This window comes from Mizuhopecten yessoensis, unplaced genomic scaffold (assembly GCF_002113885.1).
Source record: "Mizuhopecten yessoensis strain PY_sf001 unplaced genomic scaffold, ASM211388v2 scaffold2307, whole genome shotgun sequence".
Lineage (NCBI taxonomy): Eukaryota > Metazoa > Mollusca > Bivalvia > Pectinida > Pectinidae > Mizuhopecten > Mizuhopecten yessoensis.
In genome coordinates, this window is record NW_018404481.1 from 896,681 (window position 1) to 924,475 (window position 27,795).

Here is a 27,795-nt window from a genome sequence, read left to right on the forward strand (position 1 = left end):
AGGCACGAAGATAGCTGTTTGATTGGTCTAGGTAAAAAAACTGACCAATCACTAGGCTGATACCTGTCCTTTGAAGATTACAAAGGAGCAACACTCGACTTCAAAGCCTGTCAATTTTTACTGTTACGTGACCACGAGATTCTTTTGATGTATATCAAAGGATCAAACTAGTCTTCTTGTCTCATCAACAAGGTGGTACACACCGAGCCTTCAATTTTGCTATGACATATTCCAGGGGTGCAAAGAGCGAAAGTGAGCGTAACCCCTGGATATCGAGGATGTATATGTGTTACTGACAAAGAAGAAGTTTTCACTGTACCAGGTATTAGATCTTCCAGTGTATAGTAACACACTGCTACTTTGCACCTGAAGATCAAATATAAAAAAAAATATTGCAAAATATCACATCTTCTTAGTCAATAAAACTATTTTTCATAATAGTGTACTTGGATTTTAACAATTTTAACTTATATATAAAGCAACAAAGTTCCTTGGTTAGAATTAAAACCCTTAGCAAGGCATTCATCTTACATTTTGATACTGTGTCATATGAGCAACTGTGACATAATGTCATCATTGACATGCCATAAACTCATTCACCCCTGTCATTTTATGATAAACTATTCCAACCTTCGAATTGGAAGAGTTCAAATGTGTCTTCAGGGCTGAATGAGTTAATGCACTGTTGTTGAGGTGACAGCTTACAATCATTATGACTAAATCCCCTGTTCTGGGTAGAAAAATGATAACTTACAACATGAAAAATATTAAAACGTCTGTATAGGATTAGGATAGAGAAAACAGCAAACAATCACTTTTGTCAAAAGTAGTAGTTATTGCACATTTCAAAGCACCAGGTGCATTGGTATAACTTGTTATCATTATTCTTAAATCATAGTAAGTTGGGTAGCTCTACAGTGCCTTTAAACGTGGTACTGTACATACAAGTAAAACAGATGGTATGTCAATGAAACACGATGCACTATTTAATGGGTATTGAACACATCCGCACATTTTATTTGCAGATATATAGGATATCCACTTCCTGTACTTTTCCCTACAATCAGTTTCACATTTTACTCAAAAGTGTTGCTAAAGGGAGCACTTATAGAAGTTTGGTTTGGATTAATGGGTTTAGCAGGGGTGGAATTAACCGCCGACGTGCAGTGGCCAGTGGTTATCTGGGTGGACCAGTAGTTTTTTTAACAAGCTATCCTTCGAATCCTGGCCAGTAGATGTTAATTTATCTAAAATTTCAGCAATTAAATTTTCCGGGGAAGATTTTCCCGGATCCCCCTTTGGCACTCACTCATGTCTCCGGCCCTAGTTTTCTGGACCAGTGCACTTCAAAGGGGACCAGTTAATTTTTACTTCAACTGGACCTTTGGGCCAGTAACCCTTTTAAAAAATTCCACCCCTGTTTAACATCCTATTACATATAATAAACGTCTAAGGTCATTTAAGGATGAACCTTATGGAGAGATACTACAGTACGAGGACATATATATTAAGTGAAAATATAACCGACAAAAAGGAATTCACTATTACATGGGAAAACAGCTGTATGTAAAAATAATCAAAGCAAAACTTAAACTAATAACACTGTAACACAGAATGCATTCACATTTTTTTTTTATAAATATAATTGCTAAAAGGATTTCACCATAAAAAAAATATGTATACTAACAGATTTACCATTGTTTAATACCTTGGAATAAGACCATTTGGCTGCTAAATTCATTTTATACAGGCAGTACTAGGTTCTGTTGGCTTAGGGAGCACCAATAAAAAAAATAACATCATAATAAAAATACAAAGGACGTATAGCTACATACTGTCTGAAGCAAGAGGCACAATATGCGCCTGTACTAATGACCTGATATTTAACTCATTCCACCCTGAACTTTCATAATGAACTATTCCAACCTTTGTGTTGGAAGAGTTCAAATGTGTCTTCAAGGGTGAAATACAAAGTACCTACATACTGTCTGAAGCAAGAGGCACAATATGTGCCTGTACTAATGACCTGATATTTAACTCATTCCACCCTGAGCTTTCATAATGGACTATTCCAACCTTTGAATTGGAAGAGTTCAAATGTGTCTTTAGGGGTGAATGAGTAAACGACACTGGGGAAACACATATGTATATGCTGAAATGACAAAACTACAAGCAAAAGATATTGACTTCAGAACTTGTGATTCATTACAAAAATACACATGCTTCCCAACAGTTCAGCGCACTTTGTGCAAGGAAAGCTAAAAACTTAGGTGTTATATTAAAGATTGTTTTATGTTCAATATAAATCACATGCAATTATCAAAGTCACTTAAGAAATCGATATAATGTTCAACCTGTTTCTTTTTTTCTAAATGTTGTTCTAATTTATATTAACAAATAAAGAATAAAGAATTTCATATTAAAACACAATACATCTCCAGCACACACACACAGGCATACACACATAGGGAGATATTAGCCAGGTGGCAAAGGACTAGTAGTTAGCGCCTGATAAGGCAGCTCCTGCAAATTCTTCAATATTGTATTGATTAATATATATGCTAATTGTATTGACTGTATAAAACTGTGCATCTATGTACTGTAAAGCGCTCTAGAGTGGCTTATGTTAGCTAGATAGGGTGCTATATCAAATGTTGTATATTTATTTATTTTATTTATTACAAAGATAATTTACAAAATAAATGTTTCCATCCAATAGGATGCAATGGAGTTCAGGACAGATACATGACATGCCTTTTAAGCAAATCATGTAAAAACACATATGAACCTACAGGTCTGCATAGACAGAATTTTACACACAATAAAGTGCAAAGGACTTGTGGTTACGTCACGAAAAAGGTCAGCTGTTCTTCACCACTCACCACAGTGGTGACAGAAATTGTGTTGGAATGTCCTGTTTATGCAAAAAGGGGCGAAAGAAACCTGACAACAAGACAACTCCAATCTCTTATCCCTAAATACTCCTATGTACACAGTCAGTCTACAAGTGAAGGCCAAAACCAGGACAAAACGACTCAAAAAGCTAAATCACACATGCTCGACCCAAATTTCAATATGTCGGACAGCATGAATGATGTGAGTGCCCCAAATTTCAATATGGCCGACAGCATGAATGATGTGAGTGCCAAGTCCATACGAGACCTAAAAGACCATATTCTAAAGGCAACGGAAAACCTTGCAAAGTAAATAGACAATACAACTATGTCAATTGAAAAGTTGGAGAGAAGATTGATAGAGATGGAAAATTAATTCAACTCTGAAAATTTACACACTTATACATACTCTTAACAACCAATTTTGACGCACATCCAATAGCTTCTTTTTTTTTCATGTGTGCCATGAATACCTGTTGCAAAAGAGAAAAAAAAGAAATATTTCAAAGGGAAAAAAACCAGCAATATATGGCATGGGGAGTATAAAACAGTTTATACAACATGGCAATATGGTTACTTTTGAGCGAGTAAATGCCGTTAACCTTGCGTACTAAACAATTGCTGAATCCCAAAAATACCTTGTTAGTAGACCAAATATTTAAGATATCAAAGTAATAACAAAGTTGCATTATACGTCCTACAATTTGGTTTGTTTGTGTTTTACGTCCTATTAACAGCTATGGTCGTTTGAGGACGTGCCAGGTTTTTGTAGTGGAGGAAAGCCAGACTTCCCGGAGAAAAAGCATTGACGTACGGCCAGTTCCTGGCGACTGCACCACGTAGGTCTCGAACCCGCGACCCAGTGCTAGAGGGCTAGTGGTAGCAAAATGTCAGACACCTTAACCACTTGGCCACCGCGGCCCCTTTTATATACAACTACATAGACATTACAAAACTATTAAATCAACATGTCAAGGTGCTTCAATTCTAATGGGACCTTGCCAGTTTAAAAATAGGGTTCATTTGGATTTCATACTTGGACGGCATCAGTTTGAAAGTCTTTAATTAAACATTATATACATAATCTATCAAAGTATCAACCTTGATATTATTCAGTTCAAAATTACAAGCATGCAATTGACATAATACAGTATGTGTTTCAACAAAAGAAATATTGTTTACCATATCACCCCTAAAGTCACATTTGAACCTTACCCAATCAAAGACTGGGCAAGTCTAGTTTAAATATGTAGGGGTGAGTGAGTTAAATAAGCCCAACTGACCAATTTGTAATCTCCAACTCTTAGTACAGGTACAAATGAAATAGGGAAAGAACCGACATCCAATATGTTCACATGTGGCTGATTTTCTTAATTCAATGAATAACTACTTTCCTTTTTACTTTACATTTTGTAAGTAGGAGTGTTGGCTTATAAAACGACAATGAAATAGCATGTGTATGCATTTCTACAGCACTGCAATCAATATGAATTTTTCACATTCTGGCCTCTTAAAACTTATTTGTTTTACAGCTATATATGACACAATTCTTTATTTGAAATACCAATTAATGCTACAATCCTCTGACTCAAAGTTGGGGAGTGGGCTAATTATTACAGGACAATAAATGATAATTTGTGTCATTATTAACTGAACTGCTATAGATATGGGTGGGCTTATTACCAGGCATGGACTTATTGCCAGATAAATACAGTATATCATATTATTAGATTGAATTTAATTTGAATGTTTTTATCTCACCATTTTCTTTTCAAAATCACATCTGATCAATATTGAAATATATGCCATCATTCCTTAAATACTAAAATTTCTCTTACAGACGTTTTTTTTTCTTCTTTCTTTTATAACTTCTATGGTAATATTTGGCCAAGTACAATTTCTAAAATAAAAATTAAAACAGAAATCTATATGATTATGTGATGTGCAGATGTAGATTGCATCACATAATATGCTGATCACCAATTTTACACGACAGTCTGTACATGTCTGCCTTGCATGGCAAATGCAATGTTTTGAAATCTTTAGATCAGAGATTTATTCTATGACATGACAGTTGGCCTGCATCGCATAGCACTGTTTGATTGCTTCCTGACAGTTGTTGAAGTCCTGCCAGGGTAGGCATATGTTCTGCTGCAAGAATTGCAGGTGTTTGTTTAACACATGAAGCGTGTGTTCCGGTCCCTGGTTCCCAGACAGAAACTTCTCTAGTACAGTTCGAAAAACTTTGTCCGAGCATTCCAGGGTGAGAATGGTCTTGGCCAGCTTCTGTGTGTACTTACATGCGGTACATTTGGCCGTTTTTGTTGTGTTGTTGACAGGTGACAAAGCACTGCTACACTTCTCACACTTGAAGATTGGTACTTCGTTGGGGATGTTGAAATACAAAGGCCACACATTTTGACAGGGGAGACAATTACATACAAATTGGTACTGTGACAGTTTTTTCTGGCGGTCAGATTTCGCGCTAACTGCATACACTGTGCCGTAGTTATCCAAGATTTCTCGACCCTTTGAAATTTTCTTGATGGCTCTGACGACACACACGTCCCCGTAAGAGTGGCGGACAACATCTGGATCACACGAGTGATTGAACAAACTAAGCATTGCATATATCGCAGAACCAATTTCCTCACCAACAGATTCAGCAATCATAGTTTTCTTCAGCTTCAATTCAGAAACTTCATGGGCATTGCATGGAAGCATTTGGATGTGGCGTAGGATGTGTCCACCTACATACATCAAGTCCTCGTGACGTTTTTCTGTAGAGGGAACAAAAGAGGAATTCTCTAAGCATTTCACAAGGAACACTGCATTGATAGTACGCTTTAATAGATCTGTTGTTGTTCGTTTTTCACAATGATTTACTAAATTGTAGACAGTATTGTAATCATTTGAGTCATAAACCCCGTCCCTGTTGAAGCCAGATCCGAAGGAGTCCCCAACAGCATCTGCGGTGTCCTTGTACGCCTTCAAATACTCAAATCCAGCTTTAAGAACCATTCGAAATGATAAATGTCCGAGGCCGAGCTGAGCGGCTTGAATACCGCCGAGATGTTCACACTCTACGCAGTGATAATTTTTCCACGATTCCATTTCACACTGACGGGAACAGTAACCGACTTCTGCACAGTTGCGACAGGGGAACGGAGAGAACAATCTCTCACAGCAGTTGTGACAGTTTAATATGCTACATCCTGGCATGCTCACGGACATGTAAGCTTTCTCTACAACCAGGACATCCCCGATCTCGATGTCCTCTGCCGCGTAAATGCCACGACCCATCTCCTCACTTTCTTCCATGGTAACTGCAGCAGATGCATTGGGAAATTTCACGTTTCTCGATGAAATCACGGGGAGATCGTCATGACTTCTATTACACTCTGCTTGGGTTTTCATGACCTTTTTATGCTGATCATCTTTTATTTTTCCACAAGCCACAATCAGCTTGTCAATCTCCTCTGCAATCTTTTTCATCTTGTCCTCATCCAGATCAGATACCCTTATTTGACCTTTTGCTTTAGTAAATGCTTCTGTGGCCGCTTCTCCCCATTTCAACTGCATGTAACATTTGCCTCTCCTATCGTAAAGTTTGTACTGTAGATTTTCTGGATAGCCATTTTCCAAAGCAAGCTCAATATCTGCTAGACACAATTCATCCTTTGTCATATGATATAAAACTGCTGATCTATTCGCAAATGCCAAAGCTAAAGTTGGAGGTTTTTCGAGGTTATCGTTATTTTCGCTAGGCGAGCTACTACTCGGACAGGGTGAAAAGAGAACACTTTGCGTGTACAGATCAAGAGCCTGCTTGTATTTCTTTTTCTGGAAGAAAGCATTTCCTTGATTTCGAAGATTAACTGCTACTTCTTCACATTTTTCTTTGAAATTAGGATTTGTTTGCATGACATCTTGTGCGATTGGAAGTTTATAAATCAAATTCACTCGTTCTTCATTAGATGTGCACTTATCAAATTTCTTTCTCAATTCTTCCAAGGTTCCTTCATCTCTCAAGAAGCTGGTTATTTTGTCATACCATTCATCTGCATTGTTCTTGCTCATTGTAGTAGAGGCCATCCTCATGAAGAGCTAGTGCACCTAGAAAAGAAAAAGCAAAAAAATATATGTGTAATTGTAAACTCACAGAGAATATACCGTATTTTACCGGCAATAAGCCCCCTCTCACAAATAAGCCCCCTCCCCACTTTGGTAAATGTCCTGGGAACAGGGTGGGTGCCTGGCATTAGAAGCCCCCTCCCTAATTTTGTCTCCATCTCTAAAAAAAATATATGTCAATTTTTGTCTCTGATATAAGCAATATTATAACACATGATTATGGAATATGATGTAAACATAACAAAATATCAAGATATCTAGATGGCTTAACCTAAAACAAAACATCGTAGTGTAAAAAGGATTTTTTGCAGTTTTGTTTATTTTCATCTTTTATTTGACTTGTTTCTTCTTTCACATTTCCATAATACTTCCATTAGACCAACAGGGCTGTTGGTCGGCTAACCCTATAATATTTCAATATGTAAAAATATATTCAACATATGCATTATTGTGACAATATTGATTTTCTGCACTTGGAGTAAAAGGGATTCTTTGTCTTAAGCTTTCGGACTCACTATCTGATAATGACTGAATGTCTGATAAAACAGCCAAAAGTTTAGATTTTTACAAGGTCTACATATATACTAGTAAAAGTTCTCCAAACATCATTTTCATTGTAATTAAATGTACATTATTTTTGCTGAAATCAGTTACATAATATTACTGGTACTTGTCTATCCCACCTCATTATTTAATTCCTGATATTCACAAAATAAATTTGGTACGAGTGTCTTGATCTGAAATCATACTGTAGAAGTATTATTATAATAATGAGGCATGTTAAGTGTATACTGAATGTTCCCCTTTCAAAGGATCAGAGAACCCTTAAAAACTGAGGTGTAATAATTTAAATTTCCTGCGGTTCGTAGAATAGCGGGAAATATTTGTCCTGTAGGTACGTGGCAATCATACAGGTTGAGAAGCACGTGCGGTTTATAGCCGACCAATGAGATTGTTTCAGAAGCGTAAGGCGTGATGAGGTTAGTTTGTTAGCCATTCTAGCTTTTGGTCAGCTCAGAAACGGACCGTTTAAATTTCTGGCGTAATGGAGTCGGCGGATACGGAGTCGCCGGGACAGCGGATGCTTTCGCAAAGTGACATTCTGGAGAGTTAGAAAAGATGATGACTTGAAAGTTGGAGTGTTTTAAAGAGGAAATCAGCGAGTCACAGAGGATTATATCGGATGTACAAATTTCCAAAATGATTCTAAAGGCCAAGCAGCTAATTGCATATAAGGAGTTTCTTGTTTATTATACGGAGTAATAAGTACAATGTATATAGAGGACCTGAGGACGACTCCTCCCACGGCTAGCATGGTCATCGGAGGGATACAATATGTACAATCATCACCACCCATTCCCTACACAGCACAGGAAAGCAAGTTGAGAGTGAAAGGAGGTCTGCTTTTCATTGGATGGATAAAGCTGCAGGTATTGTACACAGAGAACAGAGAATTTATGTCACTGGAGGGATATAGCAGAAAACTCCAGACATTTCAGCAGGATGAGCAAGGCTGAAACTTTAATACTGCATGGTTGGGTGGTGCATGGTAAATAGCACACTTGCCTTTCACTAATAATGGCCAGGGTTTTATTTCCCAATCAGACTTGAAATGGTATTGGATCACCTGCCCAACCACATGGATTGTCTCCAGGTACTCTAATTTCCCCCCATATTAAGACCTCCTTGTCCAGATGGGTCTCTTAGACTGATGTGGCAACAGATGACAATACTCAATAACTTTACAGTGCACACACACAAGTGATGAGTGATGTGACATATAGTTTAACTTAGTCCGCTAAAACTGACCATAATCGCAGGCTCAAAAATTCTGATCGGTCGCCTGTTTATGTTTATGTTTATAAACAGGCCACCGTTCAGAATTTTTGAGCCTGCGATTATGGTCAGTTTTAGTGGACCAAGTTTAGCTATGTAGATGACGTTACTTTTTTTGAAAATTGAGGCAAAAATGTTTTAACTTCTCAAGTCTCCCCGAAACTATAACTGTTCTAGTTGGATTCATCATTGTAACAGATGATATGGTTTTAATATCGAACTGTTCACAAATCTGACAACATATTCTGCTATAGTTACTTTCCCTCTGTATATTAAAACCACTGTACACAAATTTGTCTGAGATGAGGATTTTCCCCTCTGATCAGAGTTCCAGTACAGCCTCTCAATTATAGAGTATCATCTGTCAGATGATGATGTTCCCAACATGTTGAAAGTCACATAAAACTATTATTAACAATAATTGAATAAGTGAAATGCGGGGATCATTCTCTAACTCAGAGATTTAATTTCATTTCCTATCGTTACATTAGTGTTACCCACCCGGCGAATGATCAATCGTAGGCCTAGGCCTACTGGATGATAACACGAACCACTTTGAAAGGTCACCATCTGACCATCTCTTCGCATCCCTACCGAAAGTGAGTCTGATGTGCGATAAATACTTCTGTCATGATGCGATAAAAACACATCGATGTCTTCACTTACCACATAAACAGGTAGTTTTTACAATCGGAGGATGCGTGTATTGCGCGACTAGATAACTGAAACAGGAAAGTTATCCTCATCAATGAAATCTGAGAGCACTCCACAGATGTAAGCGTTTTGGTGAGCAAGTGAGAAATTCTAAATATAGGGTCGGTTCAAAAAAGACGGAAATGATTCAGTGGCTGAGCGCCAATGGAGACAGAAATGGTCGACGAATCGTATTCTATTGAAACACCAGACACTTTTTTTTAACAATGAAAAGAAAATGAAAATGGCATAAAAATGAAAATATATATACCAACAAATGTGAGTTCCTGAAGAAAATAAATGTTTTTTCTCTCCGAAATCTGACTCTAAATGAAAGGGAGGGACCGGGTTACGTTAACTTCTCAAAGAATTGGCATTTTAAAAACTATTGGAAATATAATCCTGGATCAGTTGTATCAAACTTCATTTGACTAATGGCATATCCTGGAGCGCACACAGGTGATAATCTATCAAATCACCGGCTTCGATTGGTTTGTCTCCATTTAATTGCTGCACTATACAGTGACACTTATTTATTATGTGACATGTCAAGGGATTCAAGATTATTATAACTATCTTTTATTGCATCTAATATCATTAAGATTTAGCACATACATTATTATTATCATTATTAAAAAAGCAAATAACGGATATTCATTAAACTTACAAACATTAATTTATTTTGAAAATTAAAGCAGAGACGTATATATTATGTATTGAGTTAAAGACATATCTTGTTAAATCAAAGATATCTCTGAATATAATATATATAACATATATAATTAGGAGCATACGAGATATGTCTATTGTTTAAAAGATATCGCTTAATTCTAAGTATTAAAATAAATGTTAAACTGGCTTTCAATATAACAGACTTACAGATTGACTTTTATCAAATAAATAGACAGACAGACACACACACAACAGAAAGACAGACATTTACAGACAGACATGTACACCTGAAGAAAGAAACCGTTTTTTTTTTAAATGTGAGAATGGGAAAGGGTATAGTGGGGAGTGGAGCTACAATTTGTAAAGTTGAACCTTTTTGGGTCCAAGATATTATAAATTGTTTTGTCTATTTAAAAGAGACAAATTCAGAGGGAAAAGCCGAACGAACTTAGTTCCCTTGAGAACACGCCATGCATAATTGGATAAATTTGAAAATTGTAAAATAAAATGATAAGACATATTGTCTAATCCTGTTCGCTGATATTGCACGATGATTCAAACCTAACAAAATAGTATCCGCTTGTGATATTATACATGTCGTTTTTTCTGTTATAGAATAAATTAAGAATGCAAATAAATCTATATAAAAATATCCGATCGGTCATTGCCGTTAAAAATATGTTACTAAATAAATGGAAATGGAAATAGGACGACAAAACGTTATTAATTACGTCGTTGTCAAACAACCTCTATGCATAAAATCAAAAGTTCGGCGCATACATTAGAACTCTTGCATTTTGAGGGGTCCACAAAGTTGAATACTTACCAGTTAGGTTTCTCTGAATTCGCCAAAGGATTTTATTTCATCATTTTAAAACAAAATCGCTCTATATCTTAATTCCTTGTTTTGAGCGACTGTTATTTCCAAAAGGCATACAGGAATTTTAGTTACAACTCATCTTGACTTGAATAAATGAAGGGGTATATACAAAGCAGGGCAATCAAATTTGAAACTGAACGAAAACATCAGTTAATCATACAAATACGAAACAGACATACAGTCGCACAATAGAGGTACAGAGAGTCCTACAACAGGCATACACCGCTGGTTGGTTGTTTTTCTCCAGGTACTCCTGTTTTTCCACCACCATCAAACCTGGCACGTCCTAAAAAGTGTTCCAAACGATTGGCCAGAGTTGTTCGTTAATATCTAGAGACGTACGGACCTGGTGTAGTGATCTGCATCAACATCCGCTATGGTTTATACCCCAAAAAATTGACTTTAAGAAGTAGCCAAACAGGTTGATCGGCCGATAAATGTACAAACCTACGGATTCCAGTCTCTCCGAAATAGTTTTTTTCCTAATTTTCTAAAAATAAATATGGTATTTTAGTTGCCAAAAATGGTTAAGCCAAGTGCTCTAATCTCCGATCTAAAAGTGAAAATAATGGCCAAACCAAAAAAGAGGCCCAATGGGCCTGCACCTGGTATTAATCTCACACTTGCAATCTTAAGAGTGGACTAAAATACAGCTACAGGCAGAATATCAGTGTTTGATTCAAAAGAAACTATTAAAAGATTCAAAGTTATGACGCATGTGACCTTGAATGTCGAACAAGGACATAAGGTTGAAAGTGGGTCAAAGTCATTCATTTGGACAAACTTGGTAGCCTTTCATCCCAGCATGCTACAGGCTCAATTTCAGTACCCTGGGCCTTTTGGTTAATGAGAATAGGTGGTTTGAAGGTTTTACGACATTTGACCCCTGTGACCATGAAAGTGGGTCAAGTCATTCATCCCAGCATTCTACAGTCCCAATATCAGTACCCTTGGCCTTTGGTTATTGAGAAGAAGTTGTTTGAAGATTTTACAGGGACAGGTGGGCGGGACCAAAAGGGGTTATTTTGACAGTATACCTTTAAACGATATCTCCTACACAATTTGGCAGATTTCAATCAAATTTAACGAGGAGCATCTTTAGGGGAAGGGGATTCAAGGTTATACAAATAAATACCCTGACCCCCAGGGGACAGGTGGGCGGGGCAAAAAGGGGTATATTTGACGGTATGCCTTTAAATGACATATCCGAATTAGGGACTTGAAACTTTGAGACATGGTTGATTTATGTATGGAGAATTGCACAAAACTTTAGGATTATTTATATGACTTCAGGGGCCGGGCCAGTGTCATGGGGATCAAATATTAAAATGTAGTTCTAGTTTCCTGATCTACTATCTAAGATGGCACGTACTGTAATGGCCCAAGTACTATTAGCACTTTAAAAAACAAGAGGTCCAGAGGGCCTTTATCGCTCACCTGGATATCTAAGCAATCATGGCAAAATATTCTCCAAATGAGATCCAAGGGAATATGCTAGACCCCAAGACCCCTTGTAGCATATCTGTATTAGATATTTCATGCCCAGCAATTTTATGTATGGTTATGGGGTGGGGATCTCAACTGTTACATCTCAAAGGTCTTTAATAGAGTTTGGCACAGAGGTCTAATAGCAAAGCTTCTTCTTTCCTTATTCTGATTTCCAAACTCGTTTTATGGTATAAAATGTACATATATGTCTATTGTCGCATTGTTGTAGTACAATTGTTGAGGAGAGGGCTTTAATAAGTTGTAATAACTTGTGCCCAATCCTCTTGCTTGAATTTAGAGGCAATAAAATATGTTTTAATTAAAATGAAATATGTTGAACGAAAAAAAACGCTCAACGATTCCCAACCACTTGTACGGACCAAGTCCCGTATGATATTGGAAGCGAAGTTGATTAGCACACGAGATGTCTCTGACGAGACAGAGCTTACCAGACACAATGGAAATGTTCAAAGGAAATGTGTTCTATTTTGATGCACGTTCATATAAGACCAGAGAATACAAATTTGAAACGTTTTATTATGGGAAAAAATTCTGCGTTGCTGTCCGGTGAGATACCATTGAATAATCTGTTCTTGACGTTTTTACAGTTTTGTGTTTAGCTGTTAGATTCATTTTCTCAGCTTCATCAGGCAAGATAATCATATATATGTATGTGTAATTACCCAATCTAAATTGTCCACTCGGCACCCGACGCCAATATTCAAAAGCCACCAAATTAACCGTTCAGCGTATGTGTTCACAGGAGGGCGGGGTCACTGATAAGGTGGGGTACTTACCTGGAACGATGATTGGCTTGTGTCGCAGGTGAGAAATTTGTAAGAAATTTGCCGACAGAGTCATCAATGTACTTTTTTTTAGAACAAGAAGTCTATTGTCTACAAGGAATTAGATAATTAGTTTTGACCACATCGGCCTTTGAAAATTGAAACTTAAAGCGTTTCTCTAAAATAGATAAGGCCTATGTGGTCAAAAAATCCAACATATGGACTTCAATAATTATTTACGTAAAACACGTATTTCAATTAACTTATATTTACATATTTAATTTTCAGACTGATGTCCCTTTTTTGAGTTGGAAAATTGCGTATTTTCTTTGAAAGATAGTTAGAAGTTTCCTTTGATTGAACTGTTAAGCGATCACATCGTCTGTACATCAATAAGTACAAGAACAAAGGATTAATTCAACCTTAATTAAAAAAATTAAGATCGTAGACGTGATGGGATTGTAATCTACACATTAACACCGATTAATTCGCTCAAAATATATTCATGCTATTTATGAAGAGTTGACTATAAGTTATGAAGTTATTAAAATTTGGTTATCATAATGTCATTTCCAATGTTTCATGTGTTATGACATAGCAATAACAATGTCAATTATATAAATGAGAAAATAACCCAGATACATATTTATTATAAATGTAATATATAATTCTCTGAACAACCTTTTTTTATAGAATAAAACAGAGACATATATTGGAATCTCTGCCTGGCAATTTATATATATATATATATATATATATAAAATTTTGTCCGATCCTGCCCCGTTCCTGTAATTGCAATTCTTTTATTAATTATACCTTATACCCGGTAATGATACTTAAATATATCTAATATATATATCTTATACCCGATAAAAAAGATAGAATAATATAAAGATATATATATATATAATTTAGTCCGATTCTGACCCGATCATGTAATTGCATTTTTGATTAATCATCTATACCTTCTACCCGATAAGGATGATTAGATATATACAAAAAATATATATAAATAAGCCCGATCCTGCCCCGTCCCTGTCCGTTCCTGTAAATCGTTGCCCGTTCCTGCCCGCTCCATATCAAAACAATACTCTTAATTCGTTGCAATTCTTTTATTAATTATACCTTATACCCGATAAGGATGATTAGATATATACAAAAAATATATATAAATAAGCCCGATCCTGCCCCGTCCCTGTCCGTTCCTGTAAATCGTCGCCCGTCTCTGTCCGTTCCTGTACATCGTTGCCCGTTCCCGCCCGATCCATATCAATACAATACTTTTAATTCGTTGCAATTCTTTTATTAATTATACCTTATACCCGATAAGGATGATTAGATATATACAAACAATATATATAAATAAGTCCGATCCTCCCCCGTTTCTGTCCGTTCGTGTAAATCGTCGCCCTTTTCTGTCCGTTCCTGTAAATCGCCGCCCGTTTCTGTCCGCTCCTGTAAATCGTCGCCCTTTTCTGTCCGTTCCTGTAAATCGCCGCCCGTTTCTGTCCGCTCCTGTAAATCGTCGCCCTTTTCTGTCCGTTCCTGTAAATCGCCGCCCGTTTCTGTCCGTTCCTGTAAATCGCCGCCCGTTTCTGTCCGCTCCTGTAAATCGTCGCCCGGTTCTGTCCGTTCCTGTAAATCGTTGCCCGCTCCTGCCCGATCCATATCAATACAATACTTTTAATTCGTTGCAATTCTTTTATTAATTATACCTTATACACGGTAATGATACTTAAATATATCTAATATATATATCATATACCCGATAAAAAAGATAGAATAATATAAAGATATATATATATATAAAATTTTGTCCGATCCTGCCCCGTCCCTGTCCGTTCCTGTACATCGTTGCCCGTTCCCGCCCGATCCATATCAAAACAATACTCTTAATTCGTTGCAATTCTTTTATCAAATATACCTTATACCAGATAAGGATAATCAAATATATACAATAAATATATATAAATAAGTCCGATCCTCCCCCGTTTCTGTCCGTTCGTGTAAATCGTTGCCCGTTCCTGCCCGCTCCATATCAAAACAATACTCTTAATTCGTTGCAATTCTTTTATCAAATACATCTGATACCCGATTAAAAAAATATATAATAACATAAATATAGGTCTCATAATTATATTTATAACGACATCAATGTATATAGATATAATTTATTCCGAGTCTGCACCGATCATGTAATTGCATTTTTGATTAATCATCTATACCTTCTACCCGATAAGGATGATTAGATATATACAAACAATATATATAAATAAGCCCGATCCTGCCCCGTTCCTGTCCGCTCCTGTAAATCGTCGCCCTTTTCTGTCCGTTCCTGTACATCGTTGCCCGTTCCTGCCCGCTCCATATCAAAACAATACTCTTAATTCGTTGCAATTCTTTTATTAATTATACCTTATACACGGTAATGATACTTAAATATATCTAATATGTATATCTTATACCCGATAAACAAGATAGAATAATATAAAGATATATATATATATATTTTAGACCGATTCTGACCCGATCATGTAATTGCATTTTTTTTTAACCATCTATACCTTATACCCGATAAGGATGATTAGATATATACAAAAATATATATAAATAAGTCCGACCCTGCCCCGTTCCTGTCCTTTCCTGTAAATCGTCGCCCGGTTCTGTCCGTTCCTGTACATCGTTGCCCGTTCCCGCCCGATCCATATCAATACAATACTTTTAATTCGTTGCAATTCTTTTATCAAATACATCTGATACCCGATTAAAAAAATATATAATAACATAAATATAGGTCTCATAATTATATTTATAACGACATAAATGTATATAGATATAATTTATTCCGAGTCTGCACCGATCATGTAATTGCATTTTTTTTTAACCATCTATACCTTATACCTGATGAGGAGGATTAGATATATACAAAAAATATATATACATAAGTCCGATCCTGCGCCGTTCCTGTCCGTTCCAGTAAATCGTCGCCCGGTTCTGTCCGTTCCTGTAAATCGTTGCCCGCTCCTGCCCGATCCATATCAATACAATACTTTTAATTCGTTGCAATTCTTTTATTAATTATACCTTATACCCGGTAATGATACTTAAATATATCTAATATGTATATCTTATACCCGATAAACAAGATAGAATAATATAAAGATATATATATATAATTTAGTCCGATTCTGACCTGATCATGTAATTGCATTTTTGATTAATCATCTATACCTTATACCCGATAAGGATGATTAGATATATACAAAAAATATATATAAATAAGTCCGATCCTGCCCCGTTCCTGTCCGTTCCTGTAAATCGTCGCCCGTTTCTGTCCGTTCCTGTAAATCGTTGCCCGTTCCTGCCCGATCCATATCAAAACAATACTCTTAATTCGTTGCAATTCTTTTATCAAATACATCTGATACCCGATTAAAAAAATATATAATAACATAAATATAGGTCTCATAATTATATTTATAACGACATAAATGTATATAGATATAATTTATTCCGAGTCTGCACCGATCATGTAATTGCAATCCTTTTACCAAATATATCTTACACCCGATAATGATACTTAAATTTATCTAATATATATATCCATTAGTGTAATAATTAATAGATTTCTGCCCGTTCCTGCCCGTTCCTGCCCGTTCCTGTAAATCGGCGAACCCCTAAATAACCGGCTTTGATTGGTTTGTCTCCATTTAATTGCTGCACTGTACAGACCATTAATTTATTATGTGACATGTCAAGGGATTCAAGATTATTATAATTATACTATCTTTTATTGTATCTAACATAATTAAGATATAGCACATACATTATTATTATCATTATTAAAAAAGCAAATAACGGATATTCATTAAACTTACAAAGATTAATTTATTTTGAAAATTGAAGCAGAGACGTATATATTATGTAATATATACGTCTCTGATTAAAGTAATTAAGTGATATGTTGTTTTTGTTTCAAAGAGAGAGGTCACAAATGTATAAACGAAATAGAGATATGTCGAATTCAAATTTATTAATATATATTTAAATGTAAAAGTATTTCTAAAACATATAGTTATTATATATGTGTTATAGAGATATCTTTAAATGAGTTAAAGACATATCTTGTTAAATCAAAGATATTTCTTAATATAATATATATAACATATATAATTAGGGTCATATGAGATATGTCAAATGTTTAAAAGATATCGCTTAATTCTAAGTATTAAAATAAATGTTAAACTGGCTTTCAATATGACAGTCTTACAGATTAACTTTTATCAAATAAATAGACAGACAGTCACACACACAACAGAAAGACAGACATTTACAGACAGACATGTACACCTGAAGAAAGAAACCGATCTTTTTTTTGTAAATGTGCGAATGGGAAAGGGGATAGTGGGGAGTGGAGCTACAATTGGTTAAGTTGAACCTGTTTGGGTCGAAGATGTTATAAATTGTTTTGTCTATTTCCAAGAGACAAATTCAGAGGAAAAAGCCGAACGAACTTAGTTCCCTTGAGAACACGCCATGCATAATTGGATAAACTTGAAAATTGTAAAATAAAATGCACTTTGAGGTGTCCACAAAGTTGAATACTTACCAGTTAGGTTTCTCTGAATTCGACAAAGGTTTTTAGTTCATCATTTTAAAACAAAATCGCTCTATATCTTAATTCCTTGTTTTGAGCGACTGTTATTTCCAAAAGGCATACAGGAATTTTAGTTACAACTCATCTTGACTTGAATATATGAAGGGGTATATACAAAGCAGGGCAGTCAAATTTGAAACTGAACGAAAACATCAGTTAAACATACAAATACGAAACAGACATACAGTCGCACAATAGAGGTACAGAGAGTCCTACAACAGCCACCTGCCGCTGGTTGGTTGTTTTTCTCCAGGTACTCCTGTTTTCCACCACCAACAAACCTGGCACGTCCTAAAATGATCTTAGCTGTTAACGTTAATAGGGCGTAAAACACAAACAACAGGCACACAGTTATCTGAAATATGTTTCATCAATTTGATTTAAACATTGATCAATCACATACCTGGACTGCTTAATTCGTTTATAGTGTTCCAAACGATTGGCCAGGGTTGTTCGTTATTATCTAGAGACGTACGGACCTGGTGTAGTGATCTGCATCAACATCCGCTATGATTTATACCCAAAAAAAAATTACTTTAAGAAGTAGCCAAACAGGTTGATCGGCCGATAAATGTACAAACCTACGGATTCCAGTCTCTCCGAAATAGATTTTTTTCCCCCTTTTCTAAAAAGAAATGTGGTATTTTAGTTGCCAAAAATGGTTAAGCCAAGTGCTCTAATCTCCGATCTAAAAGTGAAAATAATAGCCAAACCAAAAAAGAGGCCCAATGGGCCTGCATCGCTCACCTGGTATTAATCTCACACTTACAATCTTAAAAGTGGACTAAAATACAGCTACAGGCAGAATATCAGTGTTTGATTCATAAGAACCTATTAAAAGATTTAAAAATATGACGCCTGTGACCTTGAATGTCGAACAAGGACATAAGGTTGAAAGTGGGTCAAGGTCATTCATTTGGACAAACTTGGTAGCCTTTCATCCCAGCATGCTACAGGCCCAATTTCAGTACCCTGGGCCTTTTGGTTATTTGAGAAGAAGTTGTTTGAAGATTTTACGACTTTTGACCCCTGTGACCATGAAATTGGGTCAAGGTCATTCATTTGAACAAACTTGGTAGCCCTTTATCCCAGCATGCTACAGGTCCATTATCAGTACACTGGGCCTTTTGGTTATTGAGAAGTTGTTTGAACATTTTAACACATTTGACCCCTGTCACCTTGAAAGTGGGTCAAGGTCGTTCATTTGAACAAACTTGGTAGCCCTTTATCCCAGCATGCTACAGGTCCATTATCAGTACACTGGGCCTTTTGGTTATTGAGAAGTTGTTTGAACATTTTAACACATTTGACCCCTGTCACCTTGAAAGTGGGTCAAGGTCGTTCATTTGAACAAACTTGGTAGCCCTTTATCCCAGCATGCTACAGGTCCATTATCAGTACACTGGGCCTTTTGGTTATTGAGAAGTTGTTTGAACATTTTAACACATTTGACCCCTGTCACCTTGAAAGTGGGTCAAGGTCGTTCATTTGAACAAACTTGGTAGCCCTTTATCCCAGCATGCTACAGGTCCATTATCAGTACACTGGGCCTTTTGGTTATTGAGAAGTTGTTTGAACATTTTAACACATTTGACCCCTGTCACCTTGAAAGTGGGTCAAGGTCGTTCATTTGAACAAACTTGGTAGCCCTTTATCACAGCATGCTACAGGTCCATTATCAGTACCCTGGGCCTTTCGGTTATTGAGAAGAAGCTGTTTTGAAGCTTTTAAGACATTTGACCCCTGTCACCTTGAAAGTGGGTCAAAGTCATTCATTTGAACAAACTTGGTAGCGCTTCATCCAAGCATGCTACAGGTCCAAAATCAGTACCCTGGGCCTTTTAGTTATTGAGAAGAAACTGGTTTAAAGATTTTAAGACATTTGACCCCTGTCACCTTGAAAGTGGGTCAAAGTCATTCATTTGAACAAACTTGGTAGCGCTTCATCCAAGCATGCTACAGGTCCAAAATCAGTACCCTGGGCCTTTTAGTTATTGAGAAGAAACTGGTTTAAAGATTTTAAGACATTTGACCCCTGTCACCTTGAAAGTGGGTCAAAGTCATTCATTTGAACAAACTTGGTAGCGCTTCATCCAAGCATGCTACAGGTCCAATATCAGTACCCTGGGCCTTTTAGTTATTGAGAAGAAACTGTTTTCAAGATTTTACGACATTTGACCCCTGTCACCTTGAAAGTTGGTCAAGGTCATTCATTCATTTGAACAAACTTGGTGGCGCTTCATCCAAGCATACTCCAGGCCCAATTTCAGTACCCTGGGCCTTCTGATTATTGAAAAGTGGTTTGAAGATTTTATGACATTTGACCCCTGTGACCTTAAAAGTGGGTCAAGGGTATTCATTTGAACAAACTTGGTAGCCCTTCATCCCAGCATGCTACAGGCCTAATATCAGTACCCTGGGTCTTTTGGTTATTGCGAAGAAGGGGTTTGAAGATTTTACGACATTTGACCCCTGTGACCTTGAAAGTTGGTCAAGGTCATTCATTTGAATAAACTTGGTAGCCCTTCATCCCAGCATACTACAGGCCCAATATCAGTACCCTGTGCCTTTTAATTGGTTATTGAGAAGTTGTTTGAAGATTTTACGACATTTGACCACTGTCACCTTGAAAATAGGTCAAGGTCATTCATTTGAACCAACTTGATAGCCCTTCATCCCAGCATGTTACAGGCCTAATATCTGTACCCTGTGCCTTTTGGTTATTGAGGAGAAGTGGTTTGAAGATTTTAAGACATTTGACTCCTGTCACCTTGAAAGTTGGTTAAGGTCATTCATTTGAACAAACTTGGTAGCCCTTCATCCCAGCATACTACAGGCCCATATCAGTACCCTGTGCCCTTTAATTGGTTATTGAGAAGTTGTTTGAAGATTTTACGACATTTGACCACTGTCACCTTGAAAGAGGGTCAAGGTCATTCATTTGAACCAACTTGATAGCCCTTCATCCCAGCATGTTACAGGCCAAATATCAGTACCCTGGGCCTTTGAGTTATTGAGAAGAAGTTGTTTGAAGATTTTTAGACATTTGACCCATGCGACCTTGGAAGTTAGTCAAGGTCATTCATTTGAACAAACTTGGTAGCCCTCCATCCCAGCATGTAACTGGCCAAATATCATCAGCCTGGGCTTCTTGGTTATTCAGAAGAATTTGTTTAAAGCAAAAAGTTGATGCCGGCCGGTTGCCGGACCCCTTACCATGCCATAAGCTCTTCGGGTCAGGGGAGCTAAAAATTGACCAAGCACTAGGCTGATACATGTCCTTTGATGATTAATGAGGAGCAAACACACCCAAGCCTGCTAATTTTACCATTTATTTTGCTGCCGGACAATTCTTTTGATGTACATCAAAGGATCAAACTGGTCTGCCAGGCACTAGCAGAGCATTCAATTCTGCGAGGACATATTCCAGGAGTGAAGAAAACATAATGAAGCATAATCCCTGGAGTTTCTAGGATGATCTTTATTTTCATTGTTTTTACATTCAAATACATTATTTCGAATCTAAATATTTTTGGAAATGTTGTTCTATGTTGTCTATTGTGAAAGAGGTGGCAAGCTGCAGGAAGAACTCTCAAAAACACGTGATTTTGGGAACTCTTTATATTCAAGAGAGCACATTATTATTACGCCTCTGATAACAGACCTAATATCCGTCTATTACATGATACATGAACATTTTGAGTTAACTTCTTGTGAAGCTGATAAAGGTTTGAGTATCTTGGATATAAGGCACAATGTATTATACTATACTCAGGACCTGTGTATGATTGTCTTGATGTCATTCTTCTGAAAGTTTTCATGAGTCAACACATCCACTCAAATAAAAGACAATGTCATATATCAATGTTACTTATTTGAATATTATTAACGTAAATTCCATTTTACAACAAATATCAAACAAGTTATAAACTTTATCATGATTGGACTGTCACATATAGTCATGGTAATGTTATAATTATTGCACACACATAAAACAAATTATGCAAAATACATCAATAAAAACAAAAGCACTGCGAGCGGAGGCATGATATGCCCGTCAGACCCTCGGAACGGTATTGATATATACGATGCAGGTAGTGACATAAGATATAAATGTGTTTACTGCCACCGTTTTGTTGGTGACTGTGACCTTGCCACTAAAACTAGAAACTTGGCTTTGAGGTAGAGTCTTGAACAAATAGTTAAAAAGTTCTTGCTTTTTCGATGGAATGCCCATATTTGACAATGAAAAAGGGGCAATACTCTACAAAGTAGTGTATAAATGTCACAATTTAAGAACTCATTCAAATTTGAAAGGAATTGATTAAAAAATAAAACAGTTCTTTCATTAACTACACATTGCCCTTATGAAAGGAGCAGAGCTCCACAATGAAAAAGGGACAAAACTCTGCCGAATAGCATTTGAATATCACGATTTAAGAACTCGTCCAATGCAATCAGGTAATGAAACATCCAACACAGTTTGACATAAATTGGAGAACAATTGTTTTAGTTATCGCGAAACAAGCAAAAATTAACGACAAAGAAAACCCCGAAATTAAAACAGCGCTGCCATGTCAAGTGTACATGTGATATGCCAAAACGCGGAAAGTTGAAACTCGACAGAAAAACCTGAAATATATATGTTGAACATTACTGCTTCTAGCTTTACTGTACAAAAAAGTTGACAGGAATTGATTAAAAAATAAAAATAAATAAAAAGTTCTTGCATTTTCTATACAAAGCCCTTATTTGTCAATAAAAGGGGCATAACTCTACCTGAAATGCACGTAAACTTCTGAAATGCTTATTCATTTGTGCAATTCCGTCTTTGCGTATTGCAGAGTTATCTTCTCTTGTGAGCAGGGATTGATTGTTACGTCATTGATTTGTGAGAGTAACTTCATCAATTTTTGAGAAAACGACGTAATTTTCTCACACAAACCAATGACGTAACAATCAATACCTGCTCACAAGAGCAGATAACTCTGCAATACGAAAAGACGGAATATATGTACCAAGTTTCATCAAGACATGTTCATGAATGAAGGCAGGAGAGCGATGACAAGGAAAAGGTAACGGACGGACATCAGTCAACGCAGCCCACACAATAAATAAAAATGGTTCCGCGTTGTATTGTATCACGATAAAACTTGAAAACGGAATGTATGTCATACACATGTTGCATGTATATATTTCATTATAAGTCATTTTAGAATATCAATGTAAAGGTAACACAAGAAAACCCAGATATTCAGACCAGTGTTTCAGCTCATTCATAGTCAGAGAGGTTGATATATTCATCGCTATAATTCACCTCGTTCTCAACATAAACCTCATCCTAATCATGAACATGAAGCTTGTTGTCCTCATCTCTCGGTGGCCTAACTTTCAACTTATCATACAGATCGCGCATCTAAAGCTCCTGTTCAGTGTCATCAAGTGTTGCCCATCCTAGGCGGACTTGGTGAACAGCTGAACAGCCATCAAAATTGATGTTAATACCAGCGAAACTGTGTAGATATCTATTTGGTGCAACACAGATGTGCTCTTTTCCATCCTCCCCTCCCCAGGGGCCGTAACTCTTGCCAAAATTTGTCTCAAACTTGATGTTGTTTATCATCCATCCACTCGTTATGACAACCTTGGTGATGTATTCACAATCTTGCAGGGTGAAGCTCTCGACCTTTGTGCAAAACGGAAAACCAGCAGCCAGCCCACCTTGTGTTACCGTGTTGTCCGAGTATCTGAAGGTTAAACCTCCTACAATTGTGCCTTGTGGTGGATAGTGTGACCCAAATCTTAAGTGCACATCAACTGAGGTGATAAGTGCCTCTTTACTTGGTTTTGGTAGACCAAAGTGGCTTATTAGAAAAAAGTGTATTCCATCTTTACCTCCTACTGCATATGTTTTTGGGTCATACATGTACCCATTGATCTTTGGCCTCCTCGGCGAAACACAGATACTGGAGGTTTGCTGTGGAGGTTCGGAGCTTTCCTGAAAGGTTTTGGCAGGATCCACAAGTTTTTTCACAGCATTGTTTTGGCAGAGTCTAGGATACTTTGACATGTGCTCCGTGATCATTGTATGCTCTATAAAAGGAAGTCGGACGGTCTTAAGCAAAGACACTGCATTTTCCGTACTACATTTGGTACTGTCTATGTAGTGAAGCACACCCTCTAGTAGACTAACCTCTTGTTCTGCAGGTGGAAAAATGACCCCATCTCTTGAAACTACAAGTCCCTCTTGTTCTAACACCCCCAGAAACATTTCCATTGTTACCATGGTGACAAAATCCTCTGTGCTGCTGATATTTTCAAACTCCATCATAAACATCAGCACAGCTTTCTTGTTAAGCATCATGGCGTTGTACTGGTCAGCAAGGCACCATGTCCTTATGCAGTTGGACTTGTCGAGATTGTCGAGTAGGTATCTCTCACAAGACTCTTTCACGAAAACCACCTGCAGGTAGGAGGAAGCTATGAACAGTTCAGCAACATTTTCCATGGAAATTTCAATCTTACCGGTATAACCGAATGTCAGTATTTTGCACAATGCATCAAATTCTACTTCATTCAGCTCTGCTTCATCCTTTATGCCATTTACATCCCTGTGGAGAAGGATTTTGAAGTATTCAGAGAGAGTGGTAAGTATAAGACGATGAGTTGGTATGCTGTCCTTACCAACCCGCAATGTGATGTCACAGTAATCCTTATTGGTCCACGCTGTATAAAATGCTTTCTGCCATGCTCAGAATATACATATTCTGTTGTTTTCTCTAAATCTGGATCCTTTTCCATACTTGTCTCCATTTCACCTTTGGAAAAATAAAATAAAAAAGTGATATTTTTCTTTTTTAATAGCATGCAATTACAACATACTATTTTACAGTATTTAACTCATTCACCCCAAACTATTTAAAATGGACATGCCCAGTCTTTGAATTTGGTAAGGTTCAACATATCATTGTATTTAGGTAGCAGTATACAGTAGAGGGTTGTGGCCATGGGTGATATCTTTGTTAAATGGCTAACCCTGTTATAATGATATGTAAAAAATATAAAAATACAACTGTACTAAAATTGGTATAAGCATGATGAAGTGGGCTATGTGAGCTTCAAATTTGTAAAAAAAGGGTTTTTTTGGTTCGAGAATAAAATTTTGGCCATAATCCGAAAGGGTGCCTACACATGAAAAGCTAGCTTTACAGTAGGTAAATTTTGACAACAGCACACGACGCAAAATTGCAAAAAATCAAGTTTAACAACTTTACTGGGACCCAGATAATTCTGCAACCAGGTAGGTAATCTTTAATTTCAGACAGAACTTAGGAAAAAAATTGCTAGTTGCAAGGGTCAAATTTTGCACAAGTGACATACATAGAAAAAAAGAGGTTTATACACTTCTCAGTACTTTATATGTATTGTAAATGTAATGCAGTTTACAAATATATATACATGTATACATGTGTTGTGTAGGGTAAATCCGCTGTGTTTACATTTCCTCGACATGTGCCTTGTTTATCAGAGTCGGGCCATTTCTACTGTACACTGCTACCATATACACATAGAACTTGATTTTTTCTGAAAAAATGCCTTTTTATGCTTGATTCAGCTTCACTTTCATTCATTATTGCTTAAAACTACTCAAAAACGCCAAAAAAACGTTACATAGATAGGTCTATATATAGGTCATTAGCCTGTTACCTGTGGATGTATAAAGAGAGGTAACTCGCGCTTTCACAGGCACTTGTGAAATTCTGCAATTCATCACATATGTGTCAATTATGTTATTGGTAAAGTTGATACCAAACATCAAATAGTTCACAGGCTATCTCCTGATGCATTCATACTAGATTTCAGTCTGTTTCACTCAGTTCAGCACCCGGTAGCCATGGTTACTAATACATAAAGTTGTATTTATTGAAAATGGGTAAAATATCTGTTTTCATTCTAATTACACTATTTGAGATGGGTTTTTTTCACTTGATTCAGCATATAGATTAAATAAGCAAAGTCAGTAATGTGTATAAATTTTATTTCCATAATTACAGCTGAAGAATTTTTTTTTTCTAGCGAAATATGTTAAATGAACAATTTCTGAGGGTCACTGTCAATTCTAGGCGAGGAAAGAAAATAACGGTTGCTATGGTGGCACTTGTCTGATTTATCAGAATATCTGACATTTCTGTGATGTTCATCGGTTACGGGAAGTGTGTCTGTTGCTAGTTTGTTGTTGAGATTGGTTTCCTAGTGTTTAATTTTTGATATCAGTGATCCTCGATTATGTCATAGATGCCCATTGATGACGTCATAGTTATGATGACATAACAGTTACTATGACGTCATCAAACAGGACAGTAAAATCATAGTATCACTGTACTGTTTGTTTTTCACATGCACATGATCTCAAAGCATCATATTTCACCCAAAAAGAAATTTTATTCATGAAAACTATAAACCTATTCAAGTTTTCATTTTTCAGATGACCTTCCTTTGTTGGTAGTTTGAGAGCAGAATTGGTAAATAAACCTGTCAGGAGAATTCATATTCCTCGGTCACTATTAAAGTGAGAAAGGAAACGGATACATCGTTGTGTTCATTGTCTCATTTTTCAGACATTTAAAAGGTTTTAATTAAATTAATTAAATTTGTGAGATCTTAAATTTAACAGCTGGAACAGTCTCAATAGTTCTGGCACCAACCTTGAGCTGGAGAGCCATTGCTTGCTGACACATTGGGGAAAAGACTATTATTTCCGTCTTTTCCTGATTAAGTTTAAGCATGTTCGGGTTCATCCAGATACTGATATCTGTCAGACAAGCTTCCAGACTTTCTGAGACTGTATTCCAACTGTCCTGTGGTTTTATGACCATGTAAATTTGTGTGTCATCGGCATAGCAATGATAGCGAAGGCTATGGCGATGACAAATCTCTCCAAACGGTTTGGAGTACATACAATATTTTCGTGGTCCTAACACTGACCCTTGAGGAACCCCGAAATCTAGTACTTTATCATGTGAGGTGGCAGATCCGATGGCAACACACTGTCGTCGTTCACTCAGGTATGACTATATCCAGCATAGTGCGGTATCAGTTTCAACAAATTTTATTGGACAAAAAATTGCACAATTAGATAAGATAACAGGCTTAGCCTATATAAGTCTTCTCCTATCCGGTATTAATTGACAAGAGGCATGAATTTAGTACATGGATCAACGAGACACACTCATATACACTTACAACCATACCATAACACACATACACCCTCACATACACATAATAAATTAGCATTCACACACACACACACACAAGCCCTTACTCAAAATTTAAGATATACATATATAAGAGGCAATGAAAACAGTCATAATTTTAATTAAATCTGTTAGTAGCAGAAATGTATTGCTGAACTTTTGAGAGAATACATAAATTATCATCAGTAGATAGATAAACATTACTAGATGTAAGTAGATCAGTTGTCAGTTATGAAATGTCTATAGTTAATATAAAGTGGACATAAGAAGAAATAATGTTCAGCATTTTCACAAGATGCGCCACAAGAGCAAGATGGATCAACTATCAAGTGATCATTACATTTATCAAAATTTAAATTGCTAGCATTATTACGTAATTGACACAATACAATATTTAGTTTTCTTGGATTACAGATGACAAAAGCTTCAGAAATGGTCCTGGGAGGTGCTTGAATTTTATTAATTTTCTTTTTGAAAGAATTGATAGTCCGAGAAGAAGTGA

General features: G+C 36.6%; 2 protein-coding genes across 2 annotated transcripts in view; both read right to left on the minus strand.

The window, feature by feature from the left end:
* Nucleotides 1–4,625: 4,625 nt before the first annotated feature.
* Nucleotides 4,626–9,637, minus strand: LOC110445474 (SET and MYND domain-containing protein 4-like). The gene is made up of 2 exons (XM_021490125.1): nt 9,531–9,637; nt 4,626–7,010 (listed from the first exon to the last, which is right to left on the minus strand). Exon 2 carries the CDS (start codon nt 6,993–6,995, stop codon nt 4,950–4,952), a length of 2,046 nt encoding a protein of 681 aa, XP_021345800.1. The 5' UTR covers nt 6,996–7,010; nt 9,531–9,637; the 3' UTR covers nt 4,626–4,949.
* Nucleotides 9,638–23,031: 13,394 nt separating this feature from the next.
* LOC110445437 (kelch-like protein 12) overlaps nt 23,032–27,795 on the minus strand; it is a 5,678-nt gene continuing 914 nt past the window's right edge. Inside the window, exon 2 of the mRNA XM_021490074.1 lies at nt 23,032–24,857. Coding sequence (XP_021345749.1) covers nt 23,456–24,547 — 1,092 coding nt within the window. The 5' untranslated portion in view covers nt 24,548–24,857 and the 3' untranslated portion in view covers nt 23,032–23,455. The remainder of the gene's footprint in view (nt 24,858–27,795) is intronic.

Coding starts and splice junctions, on each gene's coding strand:
- LOC110445474 (XM_021490125.1), bottom strand. CDS start 6,995: ATGAGGATGGCCTCTACTACAATGAGCAAGAACAATGCAGATGAATGG.